This window comes from Oncorhynchus kisutch, linkage group LG29 (genome assembly GCF_002021735.2).
Source record: "Oncorhynchus kisutch isolate 150728-3 linkage group LG29, Okis_V2, whole genome shotgun sequence".
Taxonomy (NCBI): Eukaryota; Metazoa; Chordata; class Actinopteri; order Salmoniformes; family Salmonidae; genus Oncorhynchus; species Oncorhynchus kisutch.
The window spans coordinates 5,994,893-6,014,511 of record NC_034202.2 but is presented as its reverse complement, the minus strand read 5'-3'; the positions used below and the strand labels follow the sequence as shown (position 1 = coordinate 6,014,511).

Below are 19,619 nucleotides of genomic sequence, written 5' to 3'. Positions count from 1 at the left end.
GCAGGCTGTTATAGCAGCAAAGGAGGGATCAACTCCCTTTTAATTCCCATGATTTTGGAAAGAGATCTATCTATTAGAATATCGATGGCAAGACCTGAAATGGTTGTCTCGCAATGATCAACAACCTATTTGACAGAGGTTGAAGAATTAAATTAATAAATGGGCAAATGTTGCACACTCCAGGTGTGAAAAGCTCTAAGAGACTTACCCAGAAAGACTCACAGGTGTAATCTTTGCCAAAGGGGCTTCTACATAGTATTGACTCGGGGGTGTGAATAGTTACAGTACCAGTCAAAAGTTTGGACACACCTACTCATTCAAGGGTTGTTCTTTATTTTTTACTATTTTATACATTGTAGAATAATAGTTAAGACTTCAAAACTATGAAATAACACATATGGAATCAGGTAGTAACCAAAAAAAGTGTTATGACAGCTTTGCACACTCTTGGCATTCTCTCAACCAGCTTCATGAGGTAGGCACCTGGAATGCATTTCAATTAACAGTTGTGCCTTGGTAAAAGTTCATTTGTGTAATTTATTTCCTTCTTACTTCGTTTGAGCCAATCAGTTGTGTTGTGACAAGGTAGGGGTGGTATACAGAAGATAGCCCTATTTGGCAAAAGTCCAAATTATGGCAAGAACAGCTCAAATAAGAAAAGCCAATTGGAACTCCATCATTACTTTAAGACATGAAGGTCAGTCAATCCGTAACATTTCAAGAACTTTTAAAGTTACTTCAAGTATAGTCGCAAAAACCGTCAAGCTCTATGATGAAACTGGCTCTCATGAGAACCGCCACAGGAAAGAGAGACCCAGAGTTACCTCTGCTGCAGAGGATAAGTTCATTAGAGTTAACTACACCTCAGATTTCAGCCCAAATAAATGCTTCACAGAGTTCAAGTAACAGACAAATCTCAACATGAATTGTTCAGAGGAGACTGTGTGAATCAGGTCTTCATGGTCGAATTGCTGCAAAGAAACCACTACTATAGGACACCAATAAGAAGAAGAGACTTGCTTGCGCCAAGAAACACGTGCTATGGACAGTAGACCAATGGAAATCTGTCCTTTGGTTTGATGAATCCAAATTTGAGATATTTGGTTCCAAGAAGGAAAGTGATGGAGTGCTGCATCAGATGACCTGGCCTCCACAATCACCTGACCTCAACCCAATTGAGATAGTTTGGGATGAGTTGGACCGCAGAGTGAAGGAAAAGCAGCCAACAAGTGCTCAGCATATGTGGGAACTCCTTCTAGACTGTTGGAAAAACATTCCAGGTGAAGCTGATTGAGAGAATGCCAAGAGTGTGCAAAGCTGTCATCAAGACAAAGGGTAGCTACTAATCTAAAATATATTTTGATTTGTTTAACACTTTTTTGGTTACTACATGACTCTATAATATGTGTTATTTCATAGTACAATGTAGAAAATAGTAAAAATAAAGAAAAACCCTTGAATGAGTCGGTGTGGCCAAACTTTTGACTGGTACTGTATGTTTATGAGATATTTCTCGTAAAAATGTAAAAAAACAAACATGTTTTCACTTTGTGTTTATGGGGTATTGTGTGTAGATGGGTTAGAAAAAATATCTATTGAATCCATTTTGAATTCAGACTGTAACACAACACAATGTGGAATGAGTCAAGGGGTATGAATACTTTCTGAAGGCACTGTATGTATTTATTTATCCAGGGAAGTCATATTGAGATTTTTCAAATGGGCCCTGGCCAAGAAAAGCACCAAATTGTGTGTTACACAGAATCAGAAATAGCAGGAGTCATGATAAAAAAAAAGGTCTTGCGCCAGCAATGTTTCTACTGTGATTAAAATCCTCAATTGTAATAAAATGGTCAAGAGTTACAGGATGATGAGACAGCATTGCTAAAAGCACTCTTGGCTAAAAAGGGCCTAAAATTGCCACTTTCATCATGATTTTCCCCAAAATAGTTTGTGATACAAATGTTAACTTTTTAACATAAACATTAAGTTTATATGTGAGATTTGACAAAACAATCTGAGATACCCCCCCAAAAATCCCCTCCTAGGTCGTGAAATTTCCCTCTTGCCAAACTTAGACCTTGACCTTTAGCTTGAGTTGAACATCCTATTCTATTGCACGCCACATACTTTTTCTTGTTATTTCATACTTAAAGATTCCAAACAGATATTGCAGGCAGGTATGGGTGAGGCCTAAAACCTCTAAACTAGAGTATAGCTATGCACAACACTGTTCAATCTACACACACATTGTACAAAACAACACTTGCAGTGGCACGTCCCCATGTAAAAAGAGATGAAGAGCGTTCACAGAGATATGATCTTTAGCGCTGTCAGTGAGAAGTAGGTCAGTGTTCCGAGACAGGCTCGGGGACGTGCAGATAGTACGTATGCTAATTTTCACAGTGATAATAAGCATTAAAACAAAAAGCTGAAGATTACAGTGAAGGACTACAATAAGACACAAATTCAATGAACCACATTTACGATTAAGTCTGGATTTGGAAATCAGTAACTATACCACTATACCGCCTTCTCACCTTCATAGGTTTGTGCTTGTACTCCATCCTCTCTTAATATCTGCTGCTCTTCATCCTTGAGGTGCAGCTCTGCCTCCTCTCCATGCTGCCATACCTTGCTACACAACCATTAATAACCACCAGATTTATGTAGTCCTAGAAGAAAGAATTTTCTGTGCAAATTTCCCAGAGACCACCACAATGCATGGTTGAAGTTCCACACGTGTACCTCAAGTTATGATTTACACTCTATGAGCTTGTGGTGGTGTTAGGTGTTGTTGAGTGTTCCTTTTGTTCTACGTGGTTTTACCTCTTTAGTGAGGGAGATCTGGCTTACCTTCTGGGACTCCTAGAGCGATCCCTGCTTTTCCTTCCGTGTCCCCTGAAAACAGATCATGTAAATAACTGGGAGATTTTGTCAATATATAGAGCTCTCAGACAAGCCTCCTGATGTTGTCAATATATAGAGCTCTCAGACAAGCCTCCTGATGTTGTCAATATATAGAGCTCTCAGACAAGCCTCCTTGTCCAAGTGTGAACATAATTTCAGTCCCATTTTATATAGTGTTTTAGCTGAACAATTTAGCTGGCCTATTTTTATTCCATCAGTCTTGCCACACCCCATTTAAGATCTGTGTATAACTATAAATCAATTAGCAAGGAATCAGCTATATAGGGTTGGGCGATATTACGATAGCTGCCAATCATCTTCGATAGACGATGCTATCATCGATGGTGACGACATTGTGATGTGACAGACGATGGTTTAGCCTATTTTAACTTGACTGGTGGCACTCAGTGAAGAACGGAGTCTCGCAGCACACAAGTGACATTCCGAGTAATTTGGCTATTCCTATTTTCCAGTGCCGATTTTAGCAGCGATGGGACAAGCGATGGGACAACTAACGTCCGTCCTAACTCACTCATTGTCTTAATCGAAATTACAGATTGTCTCTTTTCCGCTCGATGTCCCCTTATGCCATAGTTTGTACATCTCAATTGTCAGTTGAAACCACATTTGTTTAAGCAAGTCAGCCATATCAGCTGTGTTTTTTCAAAAGGCAGTAAATGAGGCTGAAAGAACTGTTTCGCTGCCAGACAAGGCTCCGCTGATAGCCAGGTGTAGCAGTGGTAAGGTTCTGGGACTGCTGATGGGACTCTGCTGTTGGGACAGCTTTATGTAGGCCTTAACAGACATAACATGGGACATTCTTACAATATTCTCCCTGTACACCAAGTCAGAACAGTAGGATAAATAAAGGGGGCATATAAGCTGACAATTAAAGCTCTTACAAAATTCGATGACTACACTTCTCTAAAACAGGCTATAAGCTACATGTGCACTACCAAGTCAGAACAGTAGACTAAATTATGAGGGGAAAATTGAACAAATTATTAGGGTGAGGCACATGGGCTACTAACGGTTTACTACACAACATACACTTAGTATTACTTTCTTAGCTACAGTATACATATCTCCCTGGCTTATTACATCATTTATGCAGCAGCATACAATACATTTTTGGACTCACGTTGTTGTGCTGTGCTCACTTGAACAGGAAGGTTGTGCAGCGGTCATCAAACTCTGGCATTCTCTGGATTTATGGTGCTTTCAAGACAACTAGGAACTCTGAAAAAACCCTATTGAATGTTTATCCTTTTAAGCTTGGATAAGATAACCTTAAACCCAGACTTGCACCACACACCCACTCCACTGTAAAGCAGGCTAGTGATTATAATTTATCTTCATATGACAAGGATTGAAAAGGATTTGCCAGTAGATTGTCGACTTGATTCATGATGATGACTGCTGGCTTGCTAGCTAAGATTTTGAAAGTACTTGTATTTATTAGGGATCCCCATTAGCTGCTGCCAAGACAACTACTCTTCCTGGGGTCCAAACATACCAAAGCACCCACATTCCATATAAAACAAAAGATAAAACAGTGAACTATGTTTGTACTGAATGAGCTAAAGATAAAACAGTACATCATAACACCCCTACACTACCACACCCACAACACAAAATGTTCAATACCACCACACAACAATATCACAATGTCTGCGTATGCATGTGTCTGTACCTTTGTGTGTCTCTTCACAGTCCGTTGTTTCATAAGGTGTATGTGTTGCAGTCATTTCAGTTGCTGTACTAGCTGATGTGTATAGTGTTGAGTCATCCGCATACATAGACAGACTGGCCTTACTCAAAGCCAGTGGCATGTCGTTAAATTGCAAAATGCAAGGGGCCTAAACAGCTACCCTGGGGAATTCCTGATTCTACCTGGATTATGTTGGAGAGGCTTCCATTAAAGAACACCCTCTGTGTTCTGTTAGGCAGGTAACTTTATCCACATTATATCAGGGGGTGTAAAGCCATAACCAAGTTTCTCCAGCAGTAGACTATGATCAATAATGTCAAAAGTTGCACTGAGCCTCTGAGTGGCGCAGTGGACTAAGACACTGCACCGCAGTGCTAGCTGTGCCACTAGAGATCCTGGTTCGAGTCCAGGATCTGTTGCATCCGGGTGACCCACAATTCACCCTGTGTTGTCTGGGTTAGGGGAGGGTTTGGCTGGCAGGGATGTTCTTGTCCCATCGCGCTCTAGTGACTCTTGTGGCAGGCCGGGCGCAATGCATGCTGACACGATTGCCAGGTGAACAGTGTTTACTCCGACACATTGGTGTGGCTGGCTTCCAGGTTAAATGGGCATTGTGTCAAGAAGCAGTGCGGCTTGGCTGGGTTGTTTCTCGGAGGACGCATGGCTCTCGACCTTCGCCTCTCCCAAGTACGTACAGGAGAGGCAGCGATGGGACAACACTAACTACCAATTGGGGAGAAAAAGTGGTCAAAAGTAAAATTGTATATACAGTATTAGTCAAACTTTTGGACACACCTACTCATTCAAAGGTTTTTCTTTATTTCACTATTTTCTACATTGTAGAATAATAGTGAAGACGTCAAAACTATGAAATAACACGTATGGGATCATGTGGTAATATATTTGAAATTCTTAAAAATGGCCACCCGTTGCTTTGATGACAGCAGTAAGTTCACATTTCCTGCCATCCAAAATGCTAATTATACCTTGACATTCAGCGGGTGTCTTTTTTTTTTGTACGGGATCTCCTATGTGGGCATTTCTTTTGTATGTTTTATCGTAGACATGTAATTTCACTGTAAAATGGAATGACCTTTTAATGTGCAACCACTCATGCTTTCATCTGATTGTCAAACAAATAACTTCATAAAAGTAGGTTACCATGTTCATATATTCCCCAAAAATCCACCATACTACGCACCCACCATTCGAATGGTTTATTTGACCTTCAATTAATGAAGCAAGTCATTTAAGAACAAATTCTTATTTACAATGACGTCCGAACCCGAACGATGCTGGGCCAATTGTCCCTATGGGACTCCCAATCAAGGCTGGATGTGATACAGCCTGGATTCGAACCAGGGACTGCAATGATGCCTCTTGCACTGAGATGCAGTGCCCAAGACCGCTGCGCCACTCGGGAGCCCAATGGAAAGGAACATCTACTACAAACACCATAAGTATAATGACATTCAGCCTACAAAGTGGCTTGTATTCATGGAGGATGCCAAGAGTAGCCAGGCTCCGTTCCGTGTTTTATAATTTTCCTTCAAATTTGCAAGAGGCTGAATCTATTTCACCAGAGAAAGCATCCAAGTGAGACAAACAGCGCACCTCTGCTTTAGTATCTGTAGCCCATGTCTCTGATGTTTGGCCAAGAAGAACACGACGGCATCAGATACATACACATTCTAAAACAGAGGGGCGCAGTTTCGCTCGCTCGGATGCTTTCTCCGGTGAGATTGAGGAGTCTTGGTCAAAATTAGTGTCACAGAGTAGGCTGATACCTATGGGTCTTGAGTCCACGGAATGGGGTAAGGCTATACATTGCAATAAGAACGGTCAATACGTACAATGGGCTGACTAGATGGAGCTGATTTCCCAGTTAAAAGTCCAGCAATCAGAGCTAAGATGCTAATATTTGTGGAAACTCTTCACAGTTGTGTTCAGTGGGTGTTACGGAGTAGGCTGACACCCCATTTCATGGACCCAAGATGCATATGTAATGCTGTACTTTGCATAAGTATTCCCCCAATGCAATGCTGAAGTCTAATACAGCCACAGAGCAATTTCAACTGATTTGTTTTACTTTGGTGTCAAATTAACTACTTGTCTTCTGTTCAATTGATTTAAAACAGAATTCCAACCTTGTTCAGCATTATATATTCTTAATCCTAATACATGGCTGCATTGTTTTAGGAAGCATTTCTTACAACTAAATCTTCAACATATTACTGTCACAGTCTGAGGAATTCAAGCCTTTGGGAAAGAAAGGAGAGAACCTCATTCAATGAAAAAAACTATCGTAAAGAGCATTAGTTTATTTCTTATTTTCCACAGGTTAACTCAGAAACAGTTATATACAAAATCTGGAATGTTGAATGAATGCATATCAATCATCTTACTGTAGCTGTTTCCAGAGAAACCTTTGAAATAGCTATACATTAAACGGGTTGTGTCTGCGTTGCAATTTATTGCTGGTTTTACAAACTCTGAGTGACTAATGCCATGATTAATTGATTTCTTAACTTTAAAAAAAAAGTATTTACATTTTGATTAGTAATGTCTAAAAAGTCACAGGAGACTGAGCTAAATAAATAAAAACAAGGTGGGAGAATGAAGAGAAGACCAGTTTATCTTGGATATGGCAGACAGGTGACCCCCTAGGTTTTAGTCCCAGATTGTACAAGGTCTAAATATGACATTGACCCAAGAAATCTCATTAGATTGTTCCTATTCCCAGAAAAAAAGTAAAGCAACACAGTGCAAAAAGCATAATTACAATGTTCTAATTTAAAACATGGTGTACAGTAATCATGCAGGAGAGAAACCTTAACAAGTCAATATGTTACCTCTCTAGGCTAACATTGACCAATGACAAATATCTGCAGTTATGAGCGTGCCACTGGGTCTGCAGTTGCTTAAAAAAAAATGGTACAGTTTCATTTGGGGGCAATGTTCAGTTGGAATTCAAAATGGAAAAAAGGGGAGCAAACATTGACAATGTTTTCTATTCGAGTCACAAGTTGACAGTAACATGAGTATAATCTTTAGCTGTACGCATAAAGTAACAATGAATTACATGCATACCTTTTGGAATTTGCGAAGGATTTGGATAACGACATTGCCATTAAATGTGTGGGAAAAAAACAAAAAACAATGATCAATCTCTGATAAGCACTTTATATACGCTCTGTCACAATTCAGTGTTTGCATTACAATCGATTTACAAAAAAGGTTCAGTGGGGTAATAACTTGTAGAGATCTTTGAATTGGATCGTTTGCTTTCTATAGGAAATCTTTCTAAAAGGTTTCATGGATTCAATTTTCAAAATAGACAATTCATTGGGTGAATTCATGCAAACAACACATACATCTATAGACTGTTGATTACACCAAGTGGACATAGCGTAAAACAACACATACATCTATAGACTGTTGATTACACCAAGTGCATTTTTATAACTTGACACTATTCAATTAGAAACATTACAAATGACTTTGCAGCTCGGATTGAGTTTCTTTTACACTGGGGTAAAAGTTATGAATGTTTGCACAGATACACGTAACCAGTTGGTTTGAACAGTTTTCCGAGCAGGCAAGTTTGGGAAAGCCTGCAACTCATATATAAGCCGAGGGCTGAGTGATGCAAGAGCATTCACTATGGTACAATGCAGACTTTTACATTTGACTATCTTTGCTACAAAAGGTAACTCCCCATGTTGTTTTTTCATTAGAAAAGATTCTTTATAAAATCCTGTATAACAATCAGCGATCACTAAAAGGGTTTCTTCTTGCCTTTTTTCCCTTTTATAGGTCTTAAAAAAAAATGCAATTGGATGTCTTTCTGAATGAAAATAAAGCCGCTGACTATTGCTATTAAACCATTGTGTCGAGTCACACGGGGTGTACTCAAGAAGAGAGCGTTTAGTTTGTTGTGAAGAGAAATATGTGAATATTGCTTGGGTCTCAGGGTAGTCACTCCCTCCACCCCCTTGTTCAAACAGTTCAAGGTCTATGGCACTTAACAGCTCAGTCCCCCCCAGCGTAGAGCAAAGAGTCCATGCATGAAACACTATCCCAACACAAAAAGAGAGTGAAAAGCCTAGATTGATGTCTAAAAAATATGATTTTTATACACAAAAAGGCAAACTATGGTTGTTTTCCCACACTTAAACAAAAATGTTAGACAGACATAAACCCCTTTTTAATCTCAAACTGTTTTGTGAGTGTTTTCTAGTCACCAGTGGCTGAGTTGAGGGAGAAGCCCTTTAAAATCTTACCAACATGAGTGGAAGGGGCCCAGAGACCAGGCCTAAACCTGCTCGGAGTCTTGAGTGGAAGGGGCCCAGAGACCAGGCCTACACCTGCTCGGAGTCTTGAGTGGAAGGAGCCCAGAGACCAGGCCTAAACCTGCTCGGAGTCTTGAGTGGAAGGGGCCCAGAGACCAGGCCTAAACCTGCTCGGAGTCTTGAGTGGAAGGGGCCCAGAAACCAGGCCTAAACCTGCTCGGAGTCTTGAGTGGAAGGGGCGGAGTCTGACAGGCTGCATCTCAAATCACATGCTATATCCTTTGTATATAGTGCACCACTAGTATGTAGCGCACTTTGGGGAATAGGGCGTCACTCCCAACAGCACCTCCCCAAACCCTGACCATGGCCTCAACACATGTTTTGGTGACCTGCCATTACCACTCTGCCTCCTGACCCACTATCTCACATCCTGGCTAGGCTAATTAAGGCCAAGCAAAGACATGCCTCCTTTGTAAAGAAATATCATGATCTGTTCCATATCCCAGTCCCAATTCCATTTCACATACGAAGAGTGTTTTACAGCATCCAAGTCGTCAGCAACCGGAGTAGCTGTTTCAGTGACGGAGTGAGTATCCTCGTCTGTCAGGAGTTCAGTGACGGCACAGGCAGGTCTTTTCAGGTGAGGGATATTCCAAGCCAGTGGTTCCACGGAGGCTACTAAAACTGTTCCTAGACTGTGGACAGTATATAATAAATGTATGCATTGTGTGGCTCACAGGCTTTATGGAGGCAGAAGCAAATTAATTGTCCTTCTCAACTATCCACCATGTACAGGACCTGGTCGAAAACTGTCACAATTGCAAGTAGGCGGGGGGGGGGGGGGGGATTCTTAAACATCGTTCTGAAAGCGCAAACCAGCACTACATTCATCTCCACAAGAAAGCACATAACATAGTCCCCCAGATCAAATGTCACCTAGGTCAAATAAGTGGTCTCAACATCTATTAAATAAAATAAAAAATACATGATTTAAAAAGGGAGGGCAGAGAGAGACAGACGGAGCCCTGCCCTCTAGTGGTCAACTACAGTTAATGCTCAACTACAGCAACTACAACTCCGGAATGATGTAGGAATATTATTTTCTTCAAAAAAACGAAAGTCTAACGATTCAGAAAGCACTTTTTTGTTGATCTCTGTGTCGTTGGAGCACACGCCATCTCTGCAGCGCCCTCTGTGTAAAAAATAACCGGCTATCCCACAGTGACTTCTTCTTTAAGACGACTAAGTCGACAACGCATGCTTCCAGATGTTTGCTCCCCCTCCCCAGGTCCCTCTCCTCCCTCACTAAGTCCACTTGATGCAGTGGTTCGGCCCCCGTTATCCCAAAAGCTCTAGAAGGTTCTCTCCCCCATAAAGCACTTCAATTCTTCTATTTATAGACCAGGCTCCTCTGAGGATTGGAGGTCGTCGCTCCACAGTCCCGTCTGTCTCTCCCTACGCCGCCAACTCTCGGACGATGATCATATCCACAGTGGTGGGAAATGTCTTCAGCAGGGCCACGGCATTCCCATGGTCAACGTTCACAAAGCTATATCCGTTTGCCTGGGGGGAAACAAGGAGAGATATAGCTCAACACCGAGATGGAAACTTTGGCTCTGATGTGTATGGTATTTTGTAGTAGGTAAACGTGTTCAGCAAATAATCGCTACAGTATAGATTTATAGTGATGGGGAAATAGAGGGAATGGTATTATTGGGTTCACCTGGAGGATCTTGTCTCCAGGCTGGAGTATGTTGGAGGCAGGTCCCTCAGGCTGGACCCTTGTCACAAAGATGCCCTGAGAGAAGAGAGAGACGAATCACGGCCATCTGGTTAACACTAGTGACGTTTACTCACCGATTGTTGCAAAATCCGTACAAATGCAGTAACAAGCTTGAGTTGCTATACAGTGAACTACTAACATAATGCAATGCTTAACGTAAGAGGCCTCAATTGTGTAAGTGCTTAGATTACATGTCACATGCAGTAGGCTGGAAAATTAGACAACACTATATTGTGTAAGTGCTTAGATTACATGTCACATGCAGTAGGCTGGAAAAATAGACAACACTATATTGCTATGGGAAAGAGAGGGCCGATGAGTGAACATACATTATCGTCTGGACGAAAAGGGTTTCCCCGTCCTCCTACTCCTCCTGATATACTGAACCCCAGCTCGGGGTTCTTCTCCACTTTGACCCGGAACTGAAAAACAGACACCAGCAGACATTACCTTCACAGGGGACGTTACTGTGAATATGAGTCGCATACAGTACATTCGGAAAGACCCCTTCCCCTTTCAACTTTGTTACGTTACAGCCTTATTCTAAAATGGATTAAATAAATAAAAAAAATCCTCAATCTACACACAATACCCCATGATGACAAAGTTCTTGACATTTTTGCAAATGTACTAAAAATAAAAAACAGAAATACCTTATTTACATAAATAATTAGACCCTTTGCTATGACACTCGAAATTGAGCTCAGGTGCATCCTGTTTCCATTGATCATCCTTTAGATTTTTCTACAACTTTATTGGAGTCCTCCTGAGGTAAATCCATTGACTGGACATGATTTGGAAAGGCACACACACTTGTCTATATAAGGTCCCACAGTTGACGGAGCAAAAACCAAGCCATGAGGTTGAAGGAATTATACGTAGAGCTCAGAAACAGGACTGTGTCTATGCACAGATCTGTGGAAAGGTACCAAAACATTTCTGTAGTATTGAAGGTTCCCAAGAACACAGTGGTCTCCATCATTCTTAAATGGAAGAAGTTTGAAACCACAAAGACTCTTCTTAGAGCTGGCCGCCCGGCCAAACTGAGCAATTCGGGGGAGAAGGGCCTTGGTCAGGGAGGTGACCAAGAACCCAATGGTCACTCTGACAGAGCTCCAGTGGTCCTCTGTGGAGATATCTTCCAGAAGGACAACCATCTCTGCAGCACTCCACCAATCAGGCCTTTATGGTAGTGGCCAGACGGATAGTGGCCAGACGGAAGCCACTCCTCAGTAAAATGTACATGACAGCCTGCTTGGAGTTTGCCAAAAGTCACCTAAAGACTCTCAGACCATGAGAAACAAAATTCTCCATCCGAAATAAGTCTATTTAACACACTGCCGTTGAACAGAGAGATCCTTCATGAAAACCTGCTCCAGGGCACTCAAGACCTGACTGGGGTGAAGGTTCACCTTCCAACAGGACAATGACCCTAAGCATACAGCCAAGACAATGCAGGAGTGGCTTCGGGACAAGTCTCAATGTCCTTGAGTGGCCCAGCTAGAGCCCAGACTTGAACCCGATCGAACATCCCTGGAGAGACCTGAAAATAGCTGTGCAGCGACGCTCCCCATCCAACCTGACAGAGCTTGAGAGGATCTTCAGAGAAGAATGGGAGAAACTCCCCAAATACAGGTGTGCCAAGCTTGTAGCGTCATACACAAGAAGACTCATGGCTGAAATCGATGCAAAAGGTGCTTCAACAAAGTACTGAGTAAAGTAAAATACTTACGGAAATGTGTTACTTTATATTTATATATATATTTTAAATAAATGAGCAAAAAAATCTATAAACCTGTTTTTGCGTTGTCATTATGGGGTATTATGGGGTATTGTGTGTAGATTGAGGAGGAAAAATCCATTTTAGATTAAGGCTGTAACTTAACAAAATGTTGGGTCTGAATACTTTGTCTAGCCAGTTAATTGATGTAACAAACAAACCACCATTAACAATTACTAAGTGCAATGCTATGCATGCTTTAACACAGTGGTCAACAACCCTATTCCTAGATGGTGTAGTTCAAGCCCAGCACTAAAACACACATATGTGTTTGACCTAATCATCTTAGTTAATCAAGATTTTGATGATGAATGAGGTTTGTAGCTGCGGGCTAAACACCCTATAGCTCTCCAGGAGTAGGGATAAGGAGCTTCGTTGAACTGTAACTCTCCATCCACCCCCCCCCACCCTACCCTACCTCCTGCTGCAGTGTGTCGTGGTCGGCCCGTGGTGGAGGGGGCCCCTGGGGCTGCTGGCCATGGGAGACCTTGAGCATCAGGTAGTCAATGAGCTGCTCTCTGGAGGGGTGGCGGGCCATGGGCGTCTGGCACGACGTCATCTGGCCACGCACCGGACCGCCCAGCTGACCGTTCAATGAAGGCACCTGGCAAAAACACACAGACAGACACACAGAGACAGACAGGTGTTGTTATAGAGTTGACGTTCCAACAAAATGGATGAAAACATAAAGAGAAGAAGAAGACATATCTAAAACGCTCACCAGACACTTTAATGTTCAGCAGGGTTTTGGAATACACAGTACTCAAATTCACACTTTCACAGCACTTAGAACAAGAGAACAATATACTAGGCTATAATCCAGCAAGAGAGAAAAAATAAATAAATACAAATTTGGCCAAAGGGTAAGCTAAACTGCAGGCCCGGCATACAGATGAACATGTGACAGAACAAGAGTGCAAATTTCAGTAGAAGCTGCTGATTTACCAGTAGCAAGGTGCTCCGTCTAAAGCAGCAGGCCTGGGGGATTGGATCCACTGACTCATTGCCACTGCCCCCAAAGCAACAAAATCATGGAAATAATTGTCCTCTGACTAGTGTGGAGGATGAATTTCAGAGATGAACCAATGAGGTTTTATTAGATGGTGGTGTTTTTTTTTGGCAGGTTCCACTGATGTAGCTGGGCCGGCAAGGGTTAGGCTTTCTTCACTGTGACTTAGGGCAAATCTGAAATGACATCCTATTCACTATATACCATGTAATAGGATAGGCTAGACTAGGGCTCTTGTCTATAGAGGTACACTATATGTGCAATAGGTTCTTTACGGAGCGACTGAGGAGTCATTATCAATGCCGGGTCTGAAGGACCACGACAGAGTCCACTTCACCTTGGTAAACGTCGAGGTAAAATCTGAAAAAGTCGATATATAACCCCAGTTCAAAAAATGTTGTCCTTAGTATTCCTATTCGACAGTGAGATCCATTTTCTCTCCGTATCTACATCCAGGCAGATAGACAGTAAGTCTAAGAACATTGAGTGAATTGAACTCAAACAAAAAAATACATTGCATTAGTGCGTTCGAAGGAGACATTTATATGAAAGGCCTCATCTAACGTCTGATAAGGACTTGCAGTCCGTATAATAAAATGTCTCTCTATGAGTCACGCTGTGGTTCTCCGTACGACATCTCTTGGAACAGACCATTTCAAATTCTCCCAGACAGCCGACTGACCTCATTCTGCGGCTCTGTCTGAGCCGGTTACTGAAAAGAGACAGTTGCGGTACCACCGGAGAACCTGCAGGTGGCAGGAGGAACTCCCCAAAATGTCTACATTTCTCTCAAATTCAATTCTCTCATGGAGAAAATGGAATTCTCTCTCAGTGTAAATGGAATTCTCTCTCAGTGTAAATGGAATTCTCTCTCAGTGTAAATGGAATTCTCTCTCAGTGTAAATGGAATTCTCTCTGTGTAAATGGAATTCTCTCAGTGTAAATGGAATTCTCTCTCAGTGTAAATGGAATTCTCTCTCAGTGTAAATGGAATTCTCTCTCAGTGTAAATGGAATTCTCTCTCAGTGTAAATGGAATTCTCTCTCAGTGTAAATGGAATTCTCTCTCAGTGTAAATGGAATTCTCTCTCAGTGTAAATGGAATTCTCTCTCAGTGTAAATGGAATTCTCTCTCAGTGTAAATGGAATTCTCTCTCAGAATCGCAAAAAAATGGGCCTGTTCTAATTATTTCACAGGTCATGGAAAGGGAGAGATTTCTGTGTATCAAATATTTAAAATGAGCCTCTTCACATTCAGTCCTCAACTGAGAAGTCCATATGGAAACACTGTATACTGTACATACGGTAGAACTCCACTAATAGTCTCGCATATTACTCTATTAAATCTCAATTCCTCGACTAGTCCACGGACACCGTACCATACAGTATCTAGCCTAGCGATGAAGGTCAAGAGCCCACTGGGGCCCGGACTGAGGAGCTTTACTACGCTGAGCTTCCCCCACCATACTCCACCCAGCATAGCTATTAATAATACCAGTATAAGAGACGCAGCGCTCCTCCAAACCTCACTGCGAGGCAACGGGGACCCTGGTGGAGGCAAGAGGGGCCACCGTGAGAATAGATAGGCCTGAACAATAATCTCTTTCAAAGCAGATCTTGTTAATTAGAACTCATTAAATCACTGGTAATTCTCAGCGAGCTAGCTCTACTCAGGGTATTGGGCTGGGGCAGGGCAACGTTCTACTTATAGCGGTAGAGAAAAAAGCGATGGGTCAGGGAATGCATGTGCTGAGATGGGACAGACAGGCACTTCCAGTTATGGTGGGGTTGTATGATCGATTTGTAGAATTATTGCCCTCGTTTTGTTAAACTACTCCAAACTGTATGGGCCTATGACTATTCCATGGGCTTTATGGTCTGCATTTCTAATTTATAGTAGCAAAACAAACCAATTTGAGGAGACCATCTTTTAGGAATGTGAAAATGATCAAACTAGTATTTGCCACATGTGCCGAATACAGCAAGTGTAGACTTGACCGTGAAACGCTTCCTTACAGGCCCTTAACCAACAGTTCAAGAAGAAAACACTCACCAGGCAGGCTAAAATAAAAAGGTCATCATTAAAAGTAACACAATAGGAAGACGGTTGATTGGTTCAGGGGTATCCTCTACATATAGTGGGCACTTACTTGTCGGAGGGTGTCCATGGTGTAGCCCTGCTGCCCTTGAGGTCCAAACACGTCATCCTGAAGAGGGAACCATGTCAGATGATTGGTAACAAAGCCCATGTCCGGTCTGTGACAAACACACCTCTCCTACTTTAGGCAAGTCCCTGAAGCCGTGTACTATTAGGTAATGTTGAGGTTCATGGTCTTCATGTTGAAGCTGAATTAGTCGACCATGTTCTGGTCGAGGCTAATAATGTCTTGTCGCATGTTCGGTTGACAAAAAATCGAATGTTTCTCCAGGTAATTCCAACACCCATGAAACGCACGTCTATAGAGAATGTTCTTACCAATGAGGATGATTAGTCGGGCACTAGAGCCGAAAGTAGTGTCCTTTAGAGAATAAACAGAGGAAAGGAAACGACGATTCATTAAATCCTAAGACTACACGTTGAGTGGAAATCAGTAGGCCGCCATTTGACACCGCGAATCAACCTAACACCCCCCCCCCCCCCCCCCCCCCCCGTACTTACCTTGGACAAACACAGTGCTCATCACCACAGAGAAGTGAAAAGGGTTATGAGGTGATTCTGAAGTGATCAACAGTGGGAGTGAAGAGGAGGCATTAAAGCGAGCTGATGACGATTGATGAGTCAGTGTGTCGTTAAAAAGGGGAGAATGAATTTGATCGAGGAGGGAGGCACGCTACCTGATTGGAGTGCGTGGGTGGGTCTGGTGGATAAAGCACTGGGATAAGTGAATTATAGGTTGGGAGGGAAACCGTGTTTAAAAAAGGGGGCATTTTGTACTGTGCAACATGCTAATATTATTATACTACTGCTCATGATCCCAGGTGATATTTATTTAGACCGTTTTGACCCTGTAGGTCTTCATCAGGCATCCATGTCCCAGGTGGGGGTAGAAGGTCCTGTATATAGGGGCAGTACAGTGACATCATGCCAATGATCATTTTGAAGGACTAACAACACAGTTGGAAAGCCTAAAACCAAAACATGTCCCATCATGCTTCACCCAATACTCACCATTGGGGGAAGGCATTTAAGGACATTAGCAGGAAGCACTAGTACATTATTGATACTGACCCACAATTGAAACCCATTTTTAAATATCCCCCACGTATGGTTTTTCAAAGATCTCCAAACGTGAGAGATAGTGTGGATAAATCGGAGTCCCCACCAGAGCAAAGGGAGAAAAGGCCAAGGTTCCGGAGGGTAATTACAAATGTGGCCAATGTGCTCAATGCAGCTTTGGCCTGAGTTGGCCTACAATGAGTTATCCATGAGTTGGCCTACAATGAGTTATCCATGAGTTTGTCTACAACTCCAGCACCTCCGGGAAAGTACCTGGATGTGCGATGTTCTTCAGCTTTTTTTATACTATTAATCTACACATCCAACTGTACTTATCAACATGAATGTTATTTCACATCAGAGATGACACTTGTAGCATATACAACTAATCAAAGGCTTCTGACGCAATGTCGTCACTGGATAAATTACATTCCTTGACGCCAAGCCAGTGAAGTAGCTGTTCGGTATCTCACTGTCAATTGCATCCTACCATATGTCCTATAATGACACAAAGCCACTGCCTGACAGAAAATAGGTTCTTAGAGAGAATATCTTTATAAGGACAACACTGCTTCACCCCTACTACTGGTTGGATAAGGTAGGCTACTTGTCTGCTGTAAATATGTTCAGCCAGGTCTCAATTGCTCTTTGAAAGATGCCCTTCTACAGCGCTAGGACTTTCCTCTACACGAATCCTTGATAGAGATTGTGAGTTTCCCTACAAACAGTTTGTGGTAGAGCGGACTAGTTTATGTGCACAGACAATTGCTCTTTGAAAGATGCCCTTCTACAGCGCTAGGACTTTCCTCTACACGAATCCTTGATAGAGATTGTGAGTTTCCCTACAAACAGTTTGTGGTAGAGCGGACTAGTTTATGTGCACAGACAAAGGATGCCCCCTTTCAAACAAGTTAGGTTGCGTCACACTACAGCAAGGAGCTATACAGTTCAAAGCCCCTGTCCCAATAGTTCTAAATGGCATCCTTCCTTGAATCCTTCTGTGAAGTCATCCCACATCTGAGGGTTGAAGCGATGGAAGCAAACAAGGTGGAGAAAACTTGTTTCCATCCAGAACAGATCAATGGCAAAATCAAGGACTGAACATCACAAGAAGGCCACGCAACAAAATTATCAATCTTAACTGAGGAAATCATTGTATTCTGAATGGAACAACGAGGGAGCCAAGGATGCCTTTGAAAAGTATTGGAAAAGGGCCCCAAGCTGAAAAGCAGTATGAGGTAAGAATAAGATCTGCCTGGATAGGAGGCAGCTAGGAGCTAGGAGGCTGAACTGTAGTCTAGCTCCAGTCCAGTCCAGTACTCACACAATGGACCTGGGCTCCATAAGGCCGTCCGTCTGCGGCAGCACTAAAGACCAGAGAGCCTTGGCTGCCTGAGTGGTGCACGTCCCGAGAGCTGCCGTAGTGGGAGCAGCTCAGCGGGGCGTAATTGGAATTATAGGACCGAGACAAGGCGTTCTGAACAGAGGAGGGACACACAACACATTACATATACAGTAGGGTTTCCGTTAGCCGGTTAACGTCCGAAATATATTTTGTTAAACCAATAAATAAATATTGACCCTGCCAATTGTCTGGGAGAAGAATAATACATTCCATTGCAAAATATTGCTTTCTAGCCTATTCATTGATAGAAATACATTTGACTGGTCATTTTTGTCAATCTATAGGGCATCTTATTTATCACATGCTTACAGCATACAGATACAGAGATAAAAAATCTACGTGATTTCTGTCATTCTGAGCACCGTGGACGGACACCCTAATCAGGTTACCCACCCAATCCATATGGGTCTGGTACATTTCACCTAATTAAAATGTTGTCGGTCAAAATGTCCGGGCGCCACATTTTCCTAACGGAAACCCTGACATGCAGCCAACACACACATATACAGGCAACACGCGTACAATTGAGTGGGCATGCATTTCACTAAGTGGTAATGAATGATAAAACAATGGAAATAATATTGTTCATGTTAACATTCCACATGCTCTAACAGCAGGCAAGCATGCAGCGAATCACAAAACATTTGATTTCATACATCGAGTTAGTAGCAGCTTGTTTGCTTGTTACTCCAAACATACTGATGCAACATGGACATGCTGAAGAAACAATAGGTGTTATACGTAGACCCTTGATAAGCACAAACAAACTGTTTCAATATGTAGCATTCCAGTACAAAGCCACTCCATTTATCAGGAGTCGACTGTACTGCCATTGACTACATGTTACAGTCAAACTCAGACCACAGAATCTGTTAACGTGGTTGTGTTCTTTAAGGAGATTTCAGCACGTAGCAAGTTGATGCTCTACAATTTAATTAGGAAGGAAATGGAATAAAATTAGACGAATCTCGCTTGTGAACAAGTGATTAAATGGCATCTCCCACATCGTGTCTTCCTCTGTCTGTTCTGACGGGCCTCGACTAATTAAGGATCAAGTGAGTAATCTCTCCTTTTCAAACGGAGGCCATTCATTCCACGTTCGAAGTCACGTCGCTGATTAAACCATGCGTCTGCGATAATATCGGTCACTTTCATGTCTGCGTTCTAAAAAGGTGCCCACTGGTGATGAAGTGGACAAGGAGAATGCAGACTGTAGCCCCCCCCCCTCAACCGGTGGTACCTAGGGACCATAGGGGAGCCACGTCTTCATTACTTGTCCCATTCCTTTGCATAATTCTGAACTGACGTCGAGGAATGGGACAAGTAACGAAGGTAAGAGAGTGAAAACAGAAACGCCACTATGATGTGGGTCATGAGGTTTCTGAATGGACGGTGTGAGGTCATCTCGGCAATGACGTGATCAAATCGAACGGACCTAATAACAACCTGGGCCGCTGACATCAGAACAGTGTGATGATCTTAACACGTTCTCAATCAAAAACACAGGTGACCT

General features: G+C 42.4%; 1 protein-coding gene across 4 annotated transcripts in view; it reads right to left on the bottom strand.

The window, feature by feature from the left end:
• Window positions 1-6,927: 6,927 nt before the first annotated feature.
• Window positions 6,928-19,619, bottom strand: part of LOC109874092 (erbin) — a 124,301-nt gene continuing 111,609 nt past the window's right edge. For 2 of the 4 annotated variants that reach the window (XM_031809638.1, XM_031809639.1), the window contains exons 22-27: window positions 18,026-18,178; window positions 15,635-15,691; window positions 12,895-13,080; window positions 11,026-11,118; window positions 10,637-10,711; window positions 6,928-10,476 (exon numbers count right to left, since the gene is read on the bottom strand). In XM_031809638.1, coding sequence (XP_031665498.1) covers window positions 10,369-10,476; window positions 10,637-10,711; window positions 11,026-11,118; window positions 12,895-13,080; window positions 15,635-15,691; window positions 18,026-18,178 — 672 coding nt within the window. In that variant the 3' untranslated portion in view covers window positions 6,928-10,368. The remainder of the gene's footprint in view (window positions 10,477-10,636; window positions 10,712-11,025; window positions 11,119-12,894; window positions 13,081-15,634; window positions 15,692-18,025; window positions 18,179-19,619) is intronic. The other 2 variants (XM_031809640.1, XM_020465858.2) reach the window with 2 other exon arrangements.